This window comes from Prunus persica, chromosome G3, assembly GCF_000346465.2.
Source record: "Prunus persica cultivar Lovell chromosome G3, Prunus_persica_NCBIv2, whole genome shotgun sequence".
NCBI classification, from domain to species: domain Eukaryota; kingdom Viridiplantae; phylum Streptophyta; class Magnoliopsida; order Rosales; family Rosaceae; genus Prunus; species Prunus persica.
In genome coordinates, this window is record NC_034011.1 from 6426738 (window position 1) to 6444663 (window position 17926).

Sequence of the window (17926 nt, forward strand, 5' to 3'; positions counted from 1 at the left end):
GATTTGCGATAGTGGCAGTATATGTCGACGACATGAATCTGATTGGAACTTCTGAAGAGCTTCAAAAGACTGCTAATTATCTCAAACGTGAGTTTGAGATGAAAGACCTTGGAAAGACAAAATATTGTCTTGGCTTGCAAATTGAGCATAGTGCTAATGGAATTTTGGTGCATCATTCAACTTATACTGAAAAAGTATTGAAACGGTTTGGCATGGATAAAGCTCATCCACTTAGCACTCCAATGGTCGTTCGGTCGCTTGACACTAAGAAAGACCCATATCGCCCAAAAGAGGATGATGAAATGGTCCTTGGTCCAGAAGTACCATATCTTAGTGCAATATGTGCTTTTTTGTACCTGGCACAATGTACCAGACCAGACATATCATTTTCAGTAAATCTGTTAGCAAGGTACAGTTCTGCTCCAACATGGCGACATTGGACCGGCATCAAACATGTTCTACGATACCTTCGTGGGACAACAGACATGGGCTTATTCTATTCCAATGAATCGACCAACGCCCAGAGTATTGTTGGTTATGCTGATGCAGGATATCTCTCTGATCCACATCAAGGACGATCACAGACTGGGTATGTATTTACATGCGGAGGAACTGCAATCTCATGGCGCTCAACGAAACAAACATTAGTGGCCACATCTTCCAAACACTCAGAAATACTTGCCCTCCATGAAGCCAGTCGTGAATGCGTTTGGTTAAGGTCGGTGATCCATCACATCCGAAGCACATGTGCCCTACCCTCAGCAACAGACACTCCAACAATCCTGAATGAGGACAATGCAGCTTGTATTGCTCAAATCACAGGAGGGTATATCAAGGGTGACAGGACTAAGCACATATCACCAAAGTTTTTCTATACACATGAGCTCCAGAAGAGTCAAGAAATCAAAGTCAGACAAATCCGCTCAAGCGATAACCTGGCAGATCTCTTCACTAAATCATTACCGAAATGTACACCAAAAGTTAGTGCATGGCATCGGATTACGACAACTCTACAAGAAATCAAGTTGGAGCATGCAAAATCAGGGGGAGCATTCAAGAGTCCTCTAACACAGGACATATGCGCGTTGTACTCTTTTTCCTTCGACTAGGATTTTTTTCCCACCGGATTTTTCCTAGCAAGGTTTTAATGAGGCAACATGAGCGCATTACCCTTATGTCCCAAATAAAGTTGTACTCTTTTTCCTTCGCTTAGGTTTTTTCCTATTGGGTTTTTCCAAGCAAGGTTTTAATGAGGCAACCAATCTAGGGACATGTGGTCTTCAAGGGGGAGTGTTATAAAGAAGTGAAGCCCACATAGATAAAGCTATAGGGCATTAGTCAAAAGATGGAGATATAGCTATAGGGTATTAGTCAAAAGATGGGATAATGATGTTGGGGAGAAATCATTATGTCTCCCTTAAAGGCCATTTGCTTTGCCTATAAATAGACATTATATTTGCTTGTAAACATACGAAAGAGAGAAAGAGAAAGAGTCAGAGTCAGAGAGAAGAGAAAGAGTGAAGTCTATCTGAGGAGAAATTCTGTCAGTGTAAACACCACAAAGAGAAATATAATTCCACTCCCAATATTACAGTGGTACTTCTCATCCTCTGATTATTCTAGTTTTATAACATCTTAGTTTTTTAAATCGAAATGTACGACATTTATCGATGAACAAGAGAGAGAGAGGGGGGGGGGGGGGGCTATGATAAAGATAGTTCCATTTTGGACTAACCTAGCTGGATCATCCATATATATATTTTCAGAAGCATTGTACCATCATATATTTCTTTATAATAATATGAAAGTATATTTTGGGCATGAATATTTCCTTTTATGTGCCCTCAAAAAGCATAGTTAAATAATATTTCTTTATACAATATTAATTTTCAGCAGTTTATTTTAGAGATATTTAGTTATATACTCATTCTTAGCACTAATGATATAAATAAATCCTACACCACTTAATTTCTATAAACAAACCCAAAAAATGACAGTTGGTCCTATTGAATTTAATTTTGATTATCAAATTACTTTAATGCACTTTTGAGTGTTTTGATTTTTTTAATGAGTTTTTGAGGTTGGGCTTGTTTTAAAAAATCGATGACAGTTTTGTAATTTATAAGAAGTTAAAAGTCTCTTTGTTATGTTGTAAATAAACTTTGGATGTGTTTCTAAAATCCATTTCATATAGTTTTCTTTATATAATTTGGGCCCATATATTAGAGCATCTCCAGGGCAAGACCAAAACCGAGGGAAAGGCCCCCCAGGCGAGCCCAACAACGCTCCAGTGCGAGAGAAGCAGCCCGGGCAACTGCTGGGTCCCACCAGCCCGGGCAGGCCCAAGGGTAAGTTCCGCTTGAGCTTCAGCCCGAGTTTTGTGACGTCAGCGCACGATAACTCAAATTTTTTTTACCGTTGGCGCGTGAATTACACGCGTCAAAGGTAAAAAAAATTTGATTTCCGCGCGATGATATCAGCCCTGACAGAACCCAACAGGCAAGTGCCACGTGTCACGACAGGGACGCTCTGATGGTTTTTTTCCAAAAATCCGACGGTCCTCGTTTTTTTGACTAAAAAAATTTGAAAAAATTCTGAAATTCTTTTAAAAAAATTCTATATTTTTTCCCTATAAATACCTAACCATTTTATTTACTTTCCACACCAAATCTACACACAATTCTTCTCCATCCCCAATATTTTTTACTCTCCACTCACATTATTCATTTTCCACACCAATTCTCCATACAAACTCTTCTCCTTCCAATATTTTTTACTCTCCACTCACATTTTTCACTTCCTACACCAATTCTCCATACAAACTTTTCTCCTTCTAATATTTTTTACTCTTCAGTCACATTTTTTTACTACTTTCCATTTGTATAAAATAAAAATTTTTAAAAAAAAAAAACAAATGGCATCTTATGTCGAAACCGGAGGCTCGTGGTCAACTCAGGAAGATATTGTGTTGTGTCAGTCTTGGGTGAACGTTAGTCATGACCCTATCACGAGCAATGAGATGAAGTTCCATCATATGTAGAGCAAAATTCATGGAGAATTTTGTCAAAGATCAGGTTCCAATCGAACCGAAATGGCCTTGTCTAGTAGATGGAAACTTCTGAATAAAGAGTTAGGGAAATGGAGAAATGTCTTGACAAAAGCAAGGGAGAACATTTAATAATTGCCATTTTAATAAATTTAATGTAATTTTTTTTTATTGCATATTCTATTTCTTTTTCTTGCAAAATCTTTTTTTTCTTTTTGCATTTCCAAATTGTCTGTATTTTCTTGCATAATCAATTTTATTCTTGCATTTCAAAATAGTTTTATTTTCTTGCATAATATTTTTTTTTTCTTGCACGTCCAATTATTTATTTTTAATAGATCATACAAGCACAAATGTGGTTCGGTGCCATGGGGCAAGGCAAAAAAAGTTTCGTGCATTTCCAATGTTGGGAAGTTGTGAAGGATTGTTCGAGATTCAAAATTATTCCCACCGGTCCAACGGTTGTGTTAAATGAGACGTCGCTCCACGATTCACCATCAACCGATTCGCCATTGGACTCCTCAATGAAAACGGAGTCACCACTCCCACGTCCGCCGAGACCTATTGGGAGAAAGGCGGCAAAGGCCAAGAGAGGGAGCACTTCGAACAATGAATGTATACAATTATTGGAGCAAATAGCTAAGAACACCTCACTAAGAATTGAGAGAGACTTGAAAAGAGATGAAGTACAATGAATAGTGTTTGCCTTAGACTTGCCCTAGACTTAGCCTTCATGGGTGAAACCACAAATGGCAAGCTGCCACTATTCATGTGAATAGTGGCAGCCCTTGCTTGCCCATGCCCTAGACTTAGCCCTTAGAGCAAGGCCAGCGCCTGCATGAAACCGGGCCAAAGGCCCCCCGAGCGAGCCCAGAAGACCTGCAGTGCGGAAGGAGAAGCCCGGGCAAGGCGTGGGTCCCACGAGCCCGGGCAGGCCCAAGGGCGAAATCAGACTGGGCTCGAGCCCGAGTTGGATGACGTCAGCACACGGTAAATTCAAATTTTTTTACCGTTGGCGCGTGTAATACACGCGCCAACGGTAAAAAAAATTTGACTTCCGTGCGCTGACGTCATCGTAACGTCAGCGATGACGTCATCCAACTCAGTGTCCAACGGTAACCTGCCACGTGTCAACACCGGGTGGCTCCGATTGGTTTTTTTCCAGAAATCCTACGGTTCTCATTTTTTTGGCAAAAAAATTTTAAAAAAATCCTAAAAAATCCGAAAAAATTCTGAAATTTTTTTTAAAAAAAAATACCAAAAAAGTATGTATTTTTTCCCTATAAATACCTAACCATTTTATCTACTTTCAACACCAAATCTTCATACAATTTCTTCTCCATACAATATTTTCTACTCTCCACTCACATTATTCATTTTCCACACCAATTCTCCATACAAACTCATCTCCTTCCAATATTTTTTACTCTCTACTCATATTTTCCACTTTCCACACCAATTCCATACAAACTCTTCTCCTTCCAATATTTTTTACTATCCACTCACATTTTTGTACTGCTTTCCATTTGTAGAAAATAAACAAATGGCATCTTCTGTCGAAATCGAAGGCTCGTGGTCAACCCAGGAAGATATTGCATTGTGCGAGTCTTGGGTGAATGTTAGTCATGACCCTATCACGGGCAATGAGATGAAGTTCCATCATATGTGGAGCAAAATTCATGGGGAATTTTGTCAAAGATCGGGTTCCATTCGGACCGAAATGGCTTTGTCTAGTAGATGGAAACTTCTAAACAAAGAGTTAGGGAAATGGAGAAATGCCTTGACAAAAGCAAAGGAGAACATTCGGAGCGGTGCGAATCTTTCCGATGAGGTAAAATATTTTTAATTGTCATTTTAATCAATTTAATGTAACTTTTTTTTATTGCATGTTCTATTTCTTTTTGTTGCACAATGTTTATTTTATTTTTGCATTTCCTAATTGGCTTTATTTATTTACATCATCAATTTTATTCTTGCATTTCAAATATGTTTATAATTTCATGCATAATCTTTATTTTTTGTTTTTGCAATTTCAATTTGTCTATATTTATTTACATAATCAATTTTATTCTTGCATTTCAAAATAGTTTATAATTTCTTGCATTGTATATTTTTTTAATGCACTTCCAATTATTTGTTTTGATAGATCATACAAGCACAAATGTGGTTCGGTGCCATGGGGCAAGGGAAAAAAAGTTTTGTGCATTTCCAATGTTGAGAAATTGTCAAGGATTGTTCCAGATTCAAAATTATTCTTACCGCACCCCCGGTTGTGTTGCATGAGACGCCGCTCCACGAATCGCCATTAACCGATTCGCCATTGGACTCCCCAATGGAAACGGAGTCACCACTCCCACGTCCGCCGAGACCTATTGGGAGAAAGGCGGCAAAGGCCAAGAGAGGGGCCACTTCGAACATTGATTGTGTTCAAATATTCAAGCAAATAGCTAAGAACAACTCTCTACGATTGGAGAGAGACTTGAGGAGAGATGAAGCGGACAAGGCACGATTGGAAGCCTTTGCAATTGAAAAGCAACATGCAAAAGAAAAAGACGACGATGAGAGAGAGATGAAAATCATGGCCATGGATACGAGCCATATGTCTCCTGAAACAAAGGCCTATTGGAAGCATAAACGAAGGGATGTGATGAGAAGAAAACTTTTCCATGACGACGGACCTAGCAATACGGATTGGCTAAATGATGAAAACCATTAGATTGTATTGTTGTATTTTTTTATAATTGTTGTATTTTTTTTTAATTGTTGTATTATCCTTTAATTTGTTGTATTGTTTCTTTTTTATTCAATCAAAAAAGCATTCTATAATTGGACTATTTATTAAAAACATTTGAGTATTCCTCACAAAGATTAATTAAAAACAAACCTTCATTTATTGCAAACAACACACAAAACAAACCATACATAAAAGCATAATAATAAAAAAGACCTCGCAATAATTCCACAAAACACCACACACAAAAACAAAGCATAATTAAAAACAAAGCATAATTTCAAACAAAGCACGAATCTAGCCTTCATCCATTGTGATTGCCTTTCATCTGCCACAAGTGCTCGATCAAGTCAACTTGACGTCTTTCGTGAACATATGAAGATTGCATTTCTTGATAACGATCAATCATGGGGTTGTTGAATCGACCATCCTGAAGTAACGGTTCGGGCTCCATTGGTAGTCCATTTGGTCCCATCGGCCTTTCATATATTCTTGTCAACGCCGTGTTCATAGGATCGGGTTCAAACACCTCTGGGGCATCGTAGTCATACTCATCCTCCACAATCATGTTGTGGAGGATGATGCAAGTCATCATAATACTCCTCAGCACCTCCTCGTCTAGCATCCGAGCAGCACCCCTGATAATTGCCCAACGAGCTTGCAAGATACCGAAACACCTTTCCACGTCTTTCCTGTAACCTTCTTGAAAGGAAGCAAAGCTTCTTTCCTTCTCGGATTGGGGATTCAGAATTGTTTTCACGAATGTCGTCCACCTAGGATAAATTCCGTCGGCAAGGTAGTACGCACCAGAGTATACGGTATTGTTGATTTGGTATGTGATCTGAGGGGAATGACCTCGCAATACCTCGTCGAACACCGGGGATTGACCAAGAACATTGAGGTCATTCTGAGATCCGGCAACCCCAAAAAAGGCATGCCAAACCCAAGTGTCGAATGAAGCTACGGCCTCCAAAATGATACTTTTTTGGCCCTTCCGATTCTCATACTCTCCTTGCCACGCAGTAGGACAATTCTTCCACTGCCAATGCATGCAATCGATGCTTCCGATCATTCCTGGGAAACCTCGAGCCTCGCCTTTTTGTAGAAGCCTTTGCAGGTCTCTCGGAGTGGGTTTGCGAAGGTACTCCCTCGTATACAAATTTTCCACTGCATCACAAAATCTCACCAAGCACTCTAGGATAGTAGATTTTCTCATCCTTGCAATCTCATCCACCTGCTCTGCAGATGCCCCATAAGCAAGCATCCGCAAAGCAGCTGTAAGTTTTTGCTCCGGGATAAGACCCAAAACTCCAACAGCATCATGCTTTTGAATGAAGTATGTGTCGTAATTACAAATATCATGCATGATTTTTTGGAACAAATGTGGCTGCATTCTATATCTCTCTCGAAACTTATGAGCAGGATATAACGAATTTGGGATAAAATAATCCTCCAAGAGATTCTTACCCCGAGACTCTCTGCGTCTGTCCACATTCGGGGTACGACGACGATGGTGTTGGCTTGATTGATTCATCATACACACCGCTGCTACTTCAAGCATTTCTTCCTCTTCTTCATCGGCGTCCCGATCTTCTTCCTCACGTCTACGCCGGATTTCTTCCCATTCTTTCTGTTGCCTATCCAACACCCTCCTGAAGTTTGACATTGAGAGTATAATGTGTTTTGTAAAATCTGAGAAATGAAGGAATATATCAGAGATGGTGTGAGAGGAGTGGTGTTGATGGTGTAGTTATATAGAGGGATTCAGAAGATAGAGATGACACGTGGCACAATTTTAGAGGGTGAAAATCTTATCTGAAATCTGAGATCACTATTTGAAAAAAAATATCTGCAAATCTTATCAGACATGGGACACGTGGCACAATTTTAGAGGGTGAAAATCTTATCTGAAATATGAGATTATAATTTTTTAAAAATATCTGAAAATCTTATCTGACATGGGACACGTGGCACAATTTTAGAGGGTGAAAATTTTATCGAAAATCTGAGATTATAATTTTTATTAAAGAATATCCAAAAATTTTATCTGGAATAAGACACGTGGCAACCGAGATTCACATCCGAAAATCTTATCCGAAAATTTAATTACAAAAGATTATCAAAATTAATGATTTAAAGTATAAAAAAAATAGGAAATAAAATACAATGAATAGTAATTGCCCTAGACTTGCCCTAGACTTTGCCCTTGTGGGTGGAACCACAAATGGCAAGGCTGACACTATTCACGTGAATAGTGTCAGCCCTTGCTTGCCCTTACCTTAGACTTTGCCCTAAAGGGTGGAGTTGCTCTTATGGGGGAAGTTACTCTTATGTATAATAGTGAATCTCCCTTTATTTTACTGTTCTCTGTAATTTTCAATATTTTCTTCTCCCAATTTCATCTGTTGTACAATTTTATTTTATTTTAATCAAAATAACAAGAAGCGACATGGGCGAGAGCTCGGAAATTGAAATGAGTGAAAAAAAAAATTATATATATATATATATATGTGGTAATATTTGCCTGTCCTGCGTCATGTTATCATATAAATAGAAATTCGACGTAATATATACGTTGTATTTGCTTATAGGGCAAGGACATGAAATTAGCACATCTAATATGGGGCCCAGATTCCTTTATTATTGAACAGGAATGTCCAAAGAGCAGTTGACCAAGGACTTTTAAGGCTCATTTTTCCCATATCACTAGTCCTATTTTTTGCAGATATCTTCTGTTGAAATAATAAAACATCTCCCTTGATCAGCTTTGGATTTGATTCCCAAAATATCTCCCTTGATTCACGGTTTATTTTTTGAGTGGGACAAAATAGGAAAGAACTTGCATGCCAATTTCGCGATTGGTGGCTCAAATTGAATTATTTCGAGTTCTGTTATTTTTATCTTTGTTTTATTTCCTTACGTATTTTATCTTTTCACCTATCATATTGTCGATTGAGAAATTTTTAGAAACCAACCATATGTATCATTTTAACTGAAAATCCACCTCTAAATTCCTTTACTTTTTTCACTTTTGAGTACAAGCATACTTGTATTAACCTTAGAGGGGAAATCATTTGTTGGGTTTATATTTTCCTTAGTCCAACAACGAAAAACAAAAATATTTATTAATGACATATTGCTCCAGTTGTCATAACATTATTAGTCCATATGTGAGTTGAGGTTTTTTTCCCTAAGTCCTTAGAAGTCATTTTACAAATGAGTAAATTTGTCTTTAAAATTTTGAGGATATAGGATAGGGGGTAGAAATAACAACACTCATTATTTCAATTAAAATGAATAAGAGTCGTGGCCGTTGTTTGGTGTGTTGGTGTGTTGAGACTCGACTTATTAAATCGGCTAACAGTACAACATATAGGTGTCTCACAAGTCCCAAATAAAAGGGTGTAACTCATAACAATTGGCTTTTAGGTAGGACTCATAACGACTAACTTATATTCAACTCCAATCCAATCTAAGTCGGGTCATCAATTCCCTAATTTTAAATAGTGATCGAACAAAAAAGGATAGGCGGCCAGGTGGGATAAGTATGGGATGGGAAGCAAGAGCATGATTGAATTATTTGAGAGGGTAGCATGGGAATAATCGTGGGTGAAAAAAATAATATTCTTATTCGTGGGTGATGATTAGGTGATAAAATAATGTAGGTAGGAAAATAAGATGGAGAACAGCAGTGCTTTATCCTGCTTATCATGGGTTTTACTTTAAATTAAGGTTAAGTTGACTTTGCCCATACTTGCTGAACGATTCGTATTCTCTTATGTAAATGGGTTAAGTCAACCGGGTAGATCTATTTGACCCACTTGAGGTAATTTATTTTATTTATTTTTAATTTTTTAATTGTTTTTTGCTTTGCCTACGGATAAATCTCTTGTTAAATTATTAAAGTAGAAGAAAAATACAAGCAAGGCCATCACCCCAAAACAAGAAAGTGGGGTCCCATGTCCTCAAATACATTCCAAAGTGTCGACCTTTTCTAATCGTCTGCAGTGGGTTCCACCACAACCCCATCATCACCATAATCATCAACGTTGATTTGATCGTCAGCGTTGATCTGATCGAGAACGAGCACCAATCCCATGGCAAACGCGGCGTCGAAGCCGGGCTTGACGCAGAGAGCGAAGACGTCCTTCCCGAGCATCGTGTGCGTGGAGGCGTCAACTTTGCGTTTAATCTCAGCCACTAAATTCTTCTCCGCGTCGAAGATCGTGCAGGACCGCTGCAAGAATGAGCCCTCGATCTGGTACTCCTCGCCTGGGTCTCCCAAAACCTCCACGGTCACTGTGGACCTTCCGATCATGGAAGATCTCCGCACGCTGAAGATGTGCTTCTGGCCGTCCGTTCGCTCCCCCACAAACCCTTCCCACCGTTGATGCAGACTCGGTCGCTGTAAATTATACAGGTTTAGGTCACTGAGTTAGGAAACCGTGTTCATGGACGAGTCACTGAAAATTATTACGTTAAAAAGGAAATAAAGCAAAAAACCATTATTTGATTCGCACGTAATGAATCTATAATTCACTGAGTTCACTCAGTGAGTCAACTCGTCCATAATATTTTCTCATACCTTGCGGCGAACAGTGAGGAGGCAGCGGCCGTTGGGGTCCATGAGAACGAGCTCGCAGCTGTCACGCGCGTCCTGGGCGTACGAGTCGACTCGGAGGACGACCTCGCCTTTGCAGCCATAGACAATGAAGCCGTCGCCGGCGAAGAAGACGGAGGTTTTGGAAACGGTGAGATGGGTCTCTTGTTCATACACGAACTCAGATTCCACAAGTGTCCCGTCTTTCATTTTCGTGTCGTCGATGTTGTTGTCGTTGAAGCTCTTGAAGCTCAGGCTTTGACAGAAAAGAAATGAAGCTCTGGTTTTTTTTTGAAATAATATATGACGTTATGAAGAAAAACTTATTTTGAAGTGAAGAAGGGCTTGTGTATGTGTGTATGTGTGTATGTATATATAAACACTGAGAGGGACAAGGCGAAGGCTTTGGAGCTTTGGATTGGTTTTGCGATGTGCCTCAATGACATCAATATTTACGGCTTATAAATATGGCCAATAGGCTATGGTGATAGGGTCATAATGCATTGTCACTCTCTCTCTCTGCCTTTGTCATGGACAGATAGGCGTCTCTCTCTGTCTCTCTCTCTCACACTGTATCTTTGCTATGGAAAGATAGGACTCTCTCTCTCTCTCACTGTATCTTTGTTGTGGACAGATAGGCGAGCGTAAGACTCGAATACGCATGACTCGGTTCATTTAGTATAAATGAGTCAACAGCTCCCTAATGATGAACGGAGCACTTGGTGTTTAGTGACATATAATCTTAACTGTGTAAGAAAGAAGAAGTCGTGAATTCAGATTTCATTAATCATAGTTTATCCGGAAAAGAAAAAGTAAGTGTCAATGATAAGTAATGTCGACGCAACTATACGGGCCGTAGGCTAAGCCTAATCCTTTTTATTTTAATGTTTCCTTGTATCAGTCGTTGCCATGAGTTGTAATTATACAATTTGTTGCTTTTTTTTCTCTACTTGACAAATTTGGGTGTAATTAGGTAGGTATTAATCTTTTCTTGTAACCCTGTATATCCACAACAAGAAGAATGAAATATCTGAATTTTGGGGCTGATTTGATTATCTGACTTGGTACCAAAACAAAGATCCTATATATGCTTGGATACTTTTTCTTGTTATTCATGCCTTTTGAGTGATTTCACCCATTTGTCATGGCAAAGGACAAGGGGGGGACTAGGGCAGACACTATTCACATGAATAGTGGCTGCCCTTGCAAAAAGCAATGTGTGTTTCCACCCATTTCCATGGCAAGGGGCAAATACTATTCACCTTTTTTTTTAAAAAAAAAACCTAAACAATTCACTTGGAGAATATTTTTATTTATGTTTTATTTTTAGTTATGCTTTGTTTGTGATTTTTTTTTAAAATTATGTTTTGGTTGTGGTTTTTTCTTTTAATTATATTTTGTTTGATGTATGGAATGTGTTGAAAATTTTGTGTAGAAAATGAAAAACAATAGAAGGAGAAGAAATTATATGAGAATTTTGTGTTGAAAGTGAAGAACAATGGTAGGTATTTATAGAAGAAAAAAAAAAGTTCATAAAATTTTGGTGAATTTTAAACAAAATTTTGAATTTTTTTCACATTTTTCTTTGCCCAAAAAAAGCCCAGCCATTGGATTTGGAAAAAAAAAAAAAAAAGCATCAGTGCACCAGAACGCGCCACGTGGCAAAATAAATTTGAATTACTAATGTCAGCAGCCTTCGGGCTAGCCCAGTCTCGTGGGACCCATGGCCTGCCCGGGCTTCACAAGCTCGCTGGAAGCTGCTTTTTGGACTTAGGCCCTTTCGTGCCAGGGCTGAGTGTTGTTGCTGGAATCGCTCTTAGGCCACGTTTGGTGGCTTGGCTTGAACTGAATTGAAGTTGAGTCCAAGCCAGTCCATATGAGCACCTCTATATAGAACTTGTGTGTCCAATTTAATAAGTCCAATCCCATTATACCAAACAACAATCATTCGTTTGGTTCATGAAAAATGGAGCTTGGGAATGATTTCCCATATTCGGACCTATATTCATCATGGGGCATAAGGATAATTGACTTTGTTAAACCCTTTATTGTGACCTGCAGTAGCACTTGATTAGTCCAAAGAAACCAGAATCAAAATTTATAAAAAAGAATAATTTATCAAACAGGAGCACATATTAGAGACTGAAGAACTGCCGTTATATTCCATTGAAGCGTTGCCAATCTTGAATATTGATTAGCTTATTGTGGATTGAATATTTGTACTAACAAACATGTCTTGTAGCTCTTACTTCCACCAATGATCGATTCGTTTCAAAACAGTGAGGCCCATAAACTCTGTAGTTTGTGTATGGAGCATGTGCTGGTTTCTTGACAGCTTGTGAAAATCAATTCTGGACATTATAACGTATAATTTTGTGTTTTTTTCTGCTAAACAAATATTTGATAGCCTAATCTTGCTCCAGGGAGAACGATATCGATGTATAGATCACCCAATCAACGTAGCTTTTAACCCTCAACCGAGATCTATGCCCACCATTCAATTTCAATATAGCTTTAAGGGTTTTCAACTTGTTGCTTTTGTTCTTGTATGATTCTGTCCACCATTTTTTTTGGCCACTAGTTATGCATATGATATCAGTTTATTGTCGACATATACACAAGCGTATGTGACTTTGTATTATTGTGCTTCAATCTAATATGAGCTGATATTGATCTTTACTTTGTTTGTTTTCCAAGTCATTTCCCTTTCTGCATTCTCCTTGGTTTCATTTATCTTGTTTTACTTTAACTTTTGCAAAAGATGTCAGAGGTAGGTCTAGGACTAATATGAAAGCAAAATTCCTACTCTAAACCCTAGTAGGCTTCGACCCAAAAAAAAACCCTAGTAGGCACCACTCACTGCCATGGGCCATGAGCCTTTGTTTCCACCTGAACCAACTTCTCGGTTGTTAATACGTCTTCATCACTGTACTTCAAACGAACATTGCAAGGTAAAATATGAGTTGGCTCAAGAACCCTCATGGTCAAAACCGTGGTCGACCATCAATTGACAAAATTCTGGTTGCATTTCTAACATTCAAACAGAAGAAACTAGTAACATCCAGATTTCAGTCAGTGTTGTTCTGGATCGAGATGTAAAATTAACATTGATTTTTTTTATAGCACTAATGGATGCTATTTTCTGGGCTAGATTTTTGTTTCTTATGTCAATCTGATTGAAACAAATATATATATATATATATATATATATAATATCAATTGGGACAGATTTACAGCCTCTAAAAGTTTCAGTATTTCTGAGATGGACGTTTTTCTGATCGTCGACAAAAACTGGTTGAGTTTGGTCTGGATTTCGATTTAAAACCGAAAGTTACAATCATCCAATTATTGTAACAGTACTACAGTTTTCACTCATTTTCAAATCCAAATCACTTTTTTTTTTTATTGGTTCATATCCAAGTAATTAATTGAATCAATAAAACTAATACATGTTATGAAAAAAAAATACTTGAAGACAAGAACAGGTTGAGTTAGACAAGGACGCCGTGCCCGTGGCAGGTGAACTCTTCGTCTCTCTCTCTCTCTCTCTCTCTCTCTCTCTCTCTCTCTCTCTCTCTCTCTCTCTCTCATTTGTTAAACTCTTTCATTCTTTTCATTTTTGAAGTTGTAAGGAAGCTCAATATACATAAGAAATTATAACATAGTTAAGGCTGCCATGAGAAGTATAGGGTGTCTGGAGACGCAATTGGATGTAAATAGAATCCCAATCAACTTGTACTGACATGAAGCATATATCGAAACAGGTCAATTTCGTTTGATTTATACCATGACATCCAATCAACTCAAACCAATCCATACCCAGCGAGCAACATCTATCCTTAATCATTTTGGTTGCCCGATTGGGACAATTGCCACCCCGCGCAAGCATATCTGGATCAGATGCTGTTTTTGCAAACCAACCACAACTAGAAAGAGAAATGAGAGAAAAAGAAAGAAGCTACAATTTTTTTTCAGCAAAATGAAATGGGAGGAATTGAGATTTGCCTGGGATTAGTTTAATTAGTCAATGCTTAGCAAATCAGACATATATGCTTAGTTGATAGGTTAAGCATACATGCTGCGGTGGAAAGTTCAAGCACGATTTGTCACATCCATCACAAGGTTATGTGTGATATTTGTCTTCACCACAGGTGCGAAACAGACATACCCACAATCATGCTCTTGCTAAATTACAAGGGAACACGAGCAGGTGCAAAAGATCCTCCTAGCCTAGTCAAAATAAACCGAGATCGACCAGCATGTAGAATCATAAAATTAGATGATTTCATTCGTTGGATTTAGATGAGTAGTATAGTCACGTTTAGGGGTCGTTTGGTACGAGCATGACATACGGGATTAACTGCAATGTATGGCCTCCATCAAAATTTGGTTTTTATTTAGATTTCATCGTTAAGATGATTAATGAAGGTTTTTTTTCTTAATACATTATCTAGGCTTTTCTATTTTACTATTCTGTTTGGAATTATTTGTCATCTTATTTCATTGTTTAAAGTCGATGCGTCTTAATAAATGTCTAGTTCCGTCCTTACTATTACTCCTTCACGCGTATTAAACAACCATCTTGCTTGCGCTCCAATGTCAACATCATCGCCAGTTGACAGGTACTTACCGTGAACACCAAGCACAGGTCACCCTTGCTGCCCTGTTCTTCCTCACTCACAATTGGAGATGGATTCTCTTTGTCCTTGCAATGCATTTGTTATTTTAGTTAGTACGAGATTACAGAGAGCATTCTTATTAATTACAATATATTGGGAATCAATTAATTTTGATAATTTTCGTGGATAATGTAAATGTTATTCCTCTCTTTAATAAAACATATGACTTTTTAAGTGAATTATTATTAAAGGAATTACTTATACTCAAAATTTGATCTTTGTGTTAAAGAATGCAAGTTTCACGTTGAAAATTGACAACATATAAATACAATATATAATAATATAACCGATTTCATTATTAATTTTATCGATACTTTTTATGATAAAACCTCACGCGAACTAATTAGAATTGAAGGTTTGATTATTAGCTTTCTCGCACTGTTAGCTTTCCAAATTCTGCAATGTATCAAGCCACCATTGCCTTGTAATGAAACACAGTATGCCATGAACGCAACCAATAATAGTTTGCATTTTACTCCTTTTTCACTTTTAAATTTTTTACGTTGGCTCAAAATGCTTCTCAGACGGATAAGATTCCGGTTTGCATGCAATCAACCTTTAAAGAAAGGTCACGTCACACTTTTATTGGGGTTCTAAAACTAAAGAAAACCCCTTTGCTTTTGCTTTAACAATTATTGTCTGCATATATGTTCACATGGTCTTAATGGAAATTGTAAAGAGTAAAGTTGAGACCATATTGATTTATTTATGCATGTTGCTTTACAATAATAATTAAGGCACATAATTTGTTTTGCACATGAATATTTTCCGTACAAAATAGATAGGGTTAACAGATTTTGCGATTTTGGACCAACCCATTTGGATCGTGCATATCTTTTGAAAAGCATGCTGCAATTACATATTTCTTTGGTGATACGTCGATATATTTGTTTGTTTTTTTTTTTGTGGTCGAAATCTTATATCATTTTATTAAAACGCTAAATAGGTAAGTGTATAAAGCACAAACCAATAGCACAATAAAATCATAACACAACGGGAAAAGAACATCTAAACTTAAACTAAGTCTAGAACAAAGTTCGCAAACCCATCACAATAACCAAAAAACTCAAAATAAGACAATACACATAGTCCAGTGACCCACCCCAAATACAATCAGAGCCCAAAAATAAGCATACCAGTTCACACCCAAAACTAGAATCTTGGCAAACCTTAACCTAAGCACACAAAAGCCGCCGCTGTCAACAAGATGACAGGGAGCGCACCAACGCTGTAGAAAGTGAAAGGAGACATCACCACCGCACAAAGCCATATCAACTCAATGACATCCACCCATGACTCACCAATTCCACCAAGCTTGAACCCACCTATGCCCACAGAGAATGCAGCAACCAATCAAAGCAAGACCAAGGGAAATTAAAACTTGAAGTCCAAAGAATCAAGAGAGTGGAAGAAGTTGGTGCAATGTCACATCCCGGATCTGTTCTGTCATAGCACGATATTGTCCGTTTTGGGCCCCCGCCCTCACGGTTATGTTTCTGAAAATTCACGAGAAACTTCCCAGTGGGTCACCCATCTTGGGATTGCTCTAGCCCAAACTTGCTTAACTTCAGAGTTCCCTTGAAATCCAAAGCCAGTGAGCTCCCAAAAGGTCTCGTGCTAGATAGAGGTGAGTATGTACATATAAGGCACATCACCCCATCTCCGTTGGTCGATGTGGGATGTTACATCCAAGCACCATAGTAAGAGCTCTATACACTTTCCAATGGGAACGCGAGAGATCGAGTTTTGGATTAACTGCTATAACCTCCAGAAGAGGCCAGATCGAAGAGGGACAAACGAAATCCAATGGGAAGATAGATCAGGGTCATCTTCCTTGTCTTCAATGGATTTAGGATGGTCTACATAATTTTCAAATGCTTTATCATCCTTTCCCAACAACTTACATTCATTTTCACTCTGCTCATGAGCGCTGTCAACAAAATCAGGGTCATCTTCCTTGTCTTCTTCTTTAGTGTCTTCATTCCTGTCTTCCACATCAGTCTCACATATATCAGCTCTATTACCCTCATTGTTCAGGGGCCCATCATCATCACTTGAATTCCAGTCTTAAACTGTGCAACCAGACCCATGATCCTCAGTAAAAGGCATCCCCTCTTTATCATTGTTCAATGGCCTACTTCCTTCAGTAAAAGCCCCATTTTCATCATTGTTTAGTGACCCAATATCCTCAGTAACAGGCCCAATATTCTTATTCAAAGCCACACCTTCCTCTTCACTATCCTCATTCAAAGCCAAAACTTCCTCTTCACTATCCTCATTTAAAGCCACACTTACCTCTTCACAATCCTCATTCACTGTAACATCTTCCTCTTCGGTGTGTTGTGCATAAATTAGCACCACTCTCTGATAAGAAAGTGGTACCTTATCACACAAACTTAACAGCTCACCATCTGTGTCTATATCCACTAACTCATCATTTACTACTCCTTTAAATGATACTTTCCCCATGTGCCCAAGCAGTTTCATTTGCTCCCATATCTCTAACATATTTATATACTCTACAAGACAGCAATCCAAATATCCTATAGACCTTCAGTATAACACCACTGTGTTGTGTTTGTTTTTCACAATTCTACCACCATGGTGCACTTCAAAAGTCACCAACTCTTTGCCCTCTACACATAAACAAAAAATGTTTATCTTTAAGAACTACAAACTAGTATTCTAAGCCAATCATTAAAAGAAAGACAACAAACATGGTTCGATTAACGTATTGAAAGCCAACTACAAGAAAACAAAAAACATGACCACATCAAGAAAGGTATACTGCATTCGAACCCACTCTCCCGATAGCATATAACACAAAAAGACCTAAAGACTATCCATTTCTACACAACGCGCATCACTAT

The 17926-nt window shown here is 38.2% G+C and overlaps 1 protein-coding gene across 1 annotated transcript; it reads right to left on the reverse strand.

Moving 5' to 3' along the window:
* On the reverse strand, positions 9653-10827 carry LOC18782840 (protein LURP-one-related 12). Its single transcript, XM_007217203.2, has 2 exons — positions 10363-10827; positions 9653-10182 (listed from the first exon to the last, which is right to left on the reverse strand). Exons 1-2 carry the CDS (start codon positions 10585-10587, stop codon positions 9772-9774), a joined length of 636 nt encoding a protein of 211 aa, XP_007217265.1. The 5' UTR covers positions 10588-10827; the 3' UTR covers positions 9653-9771.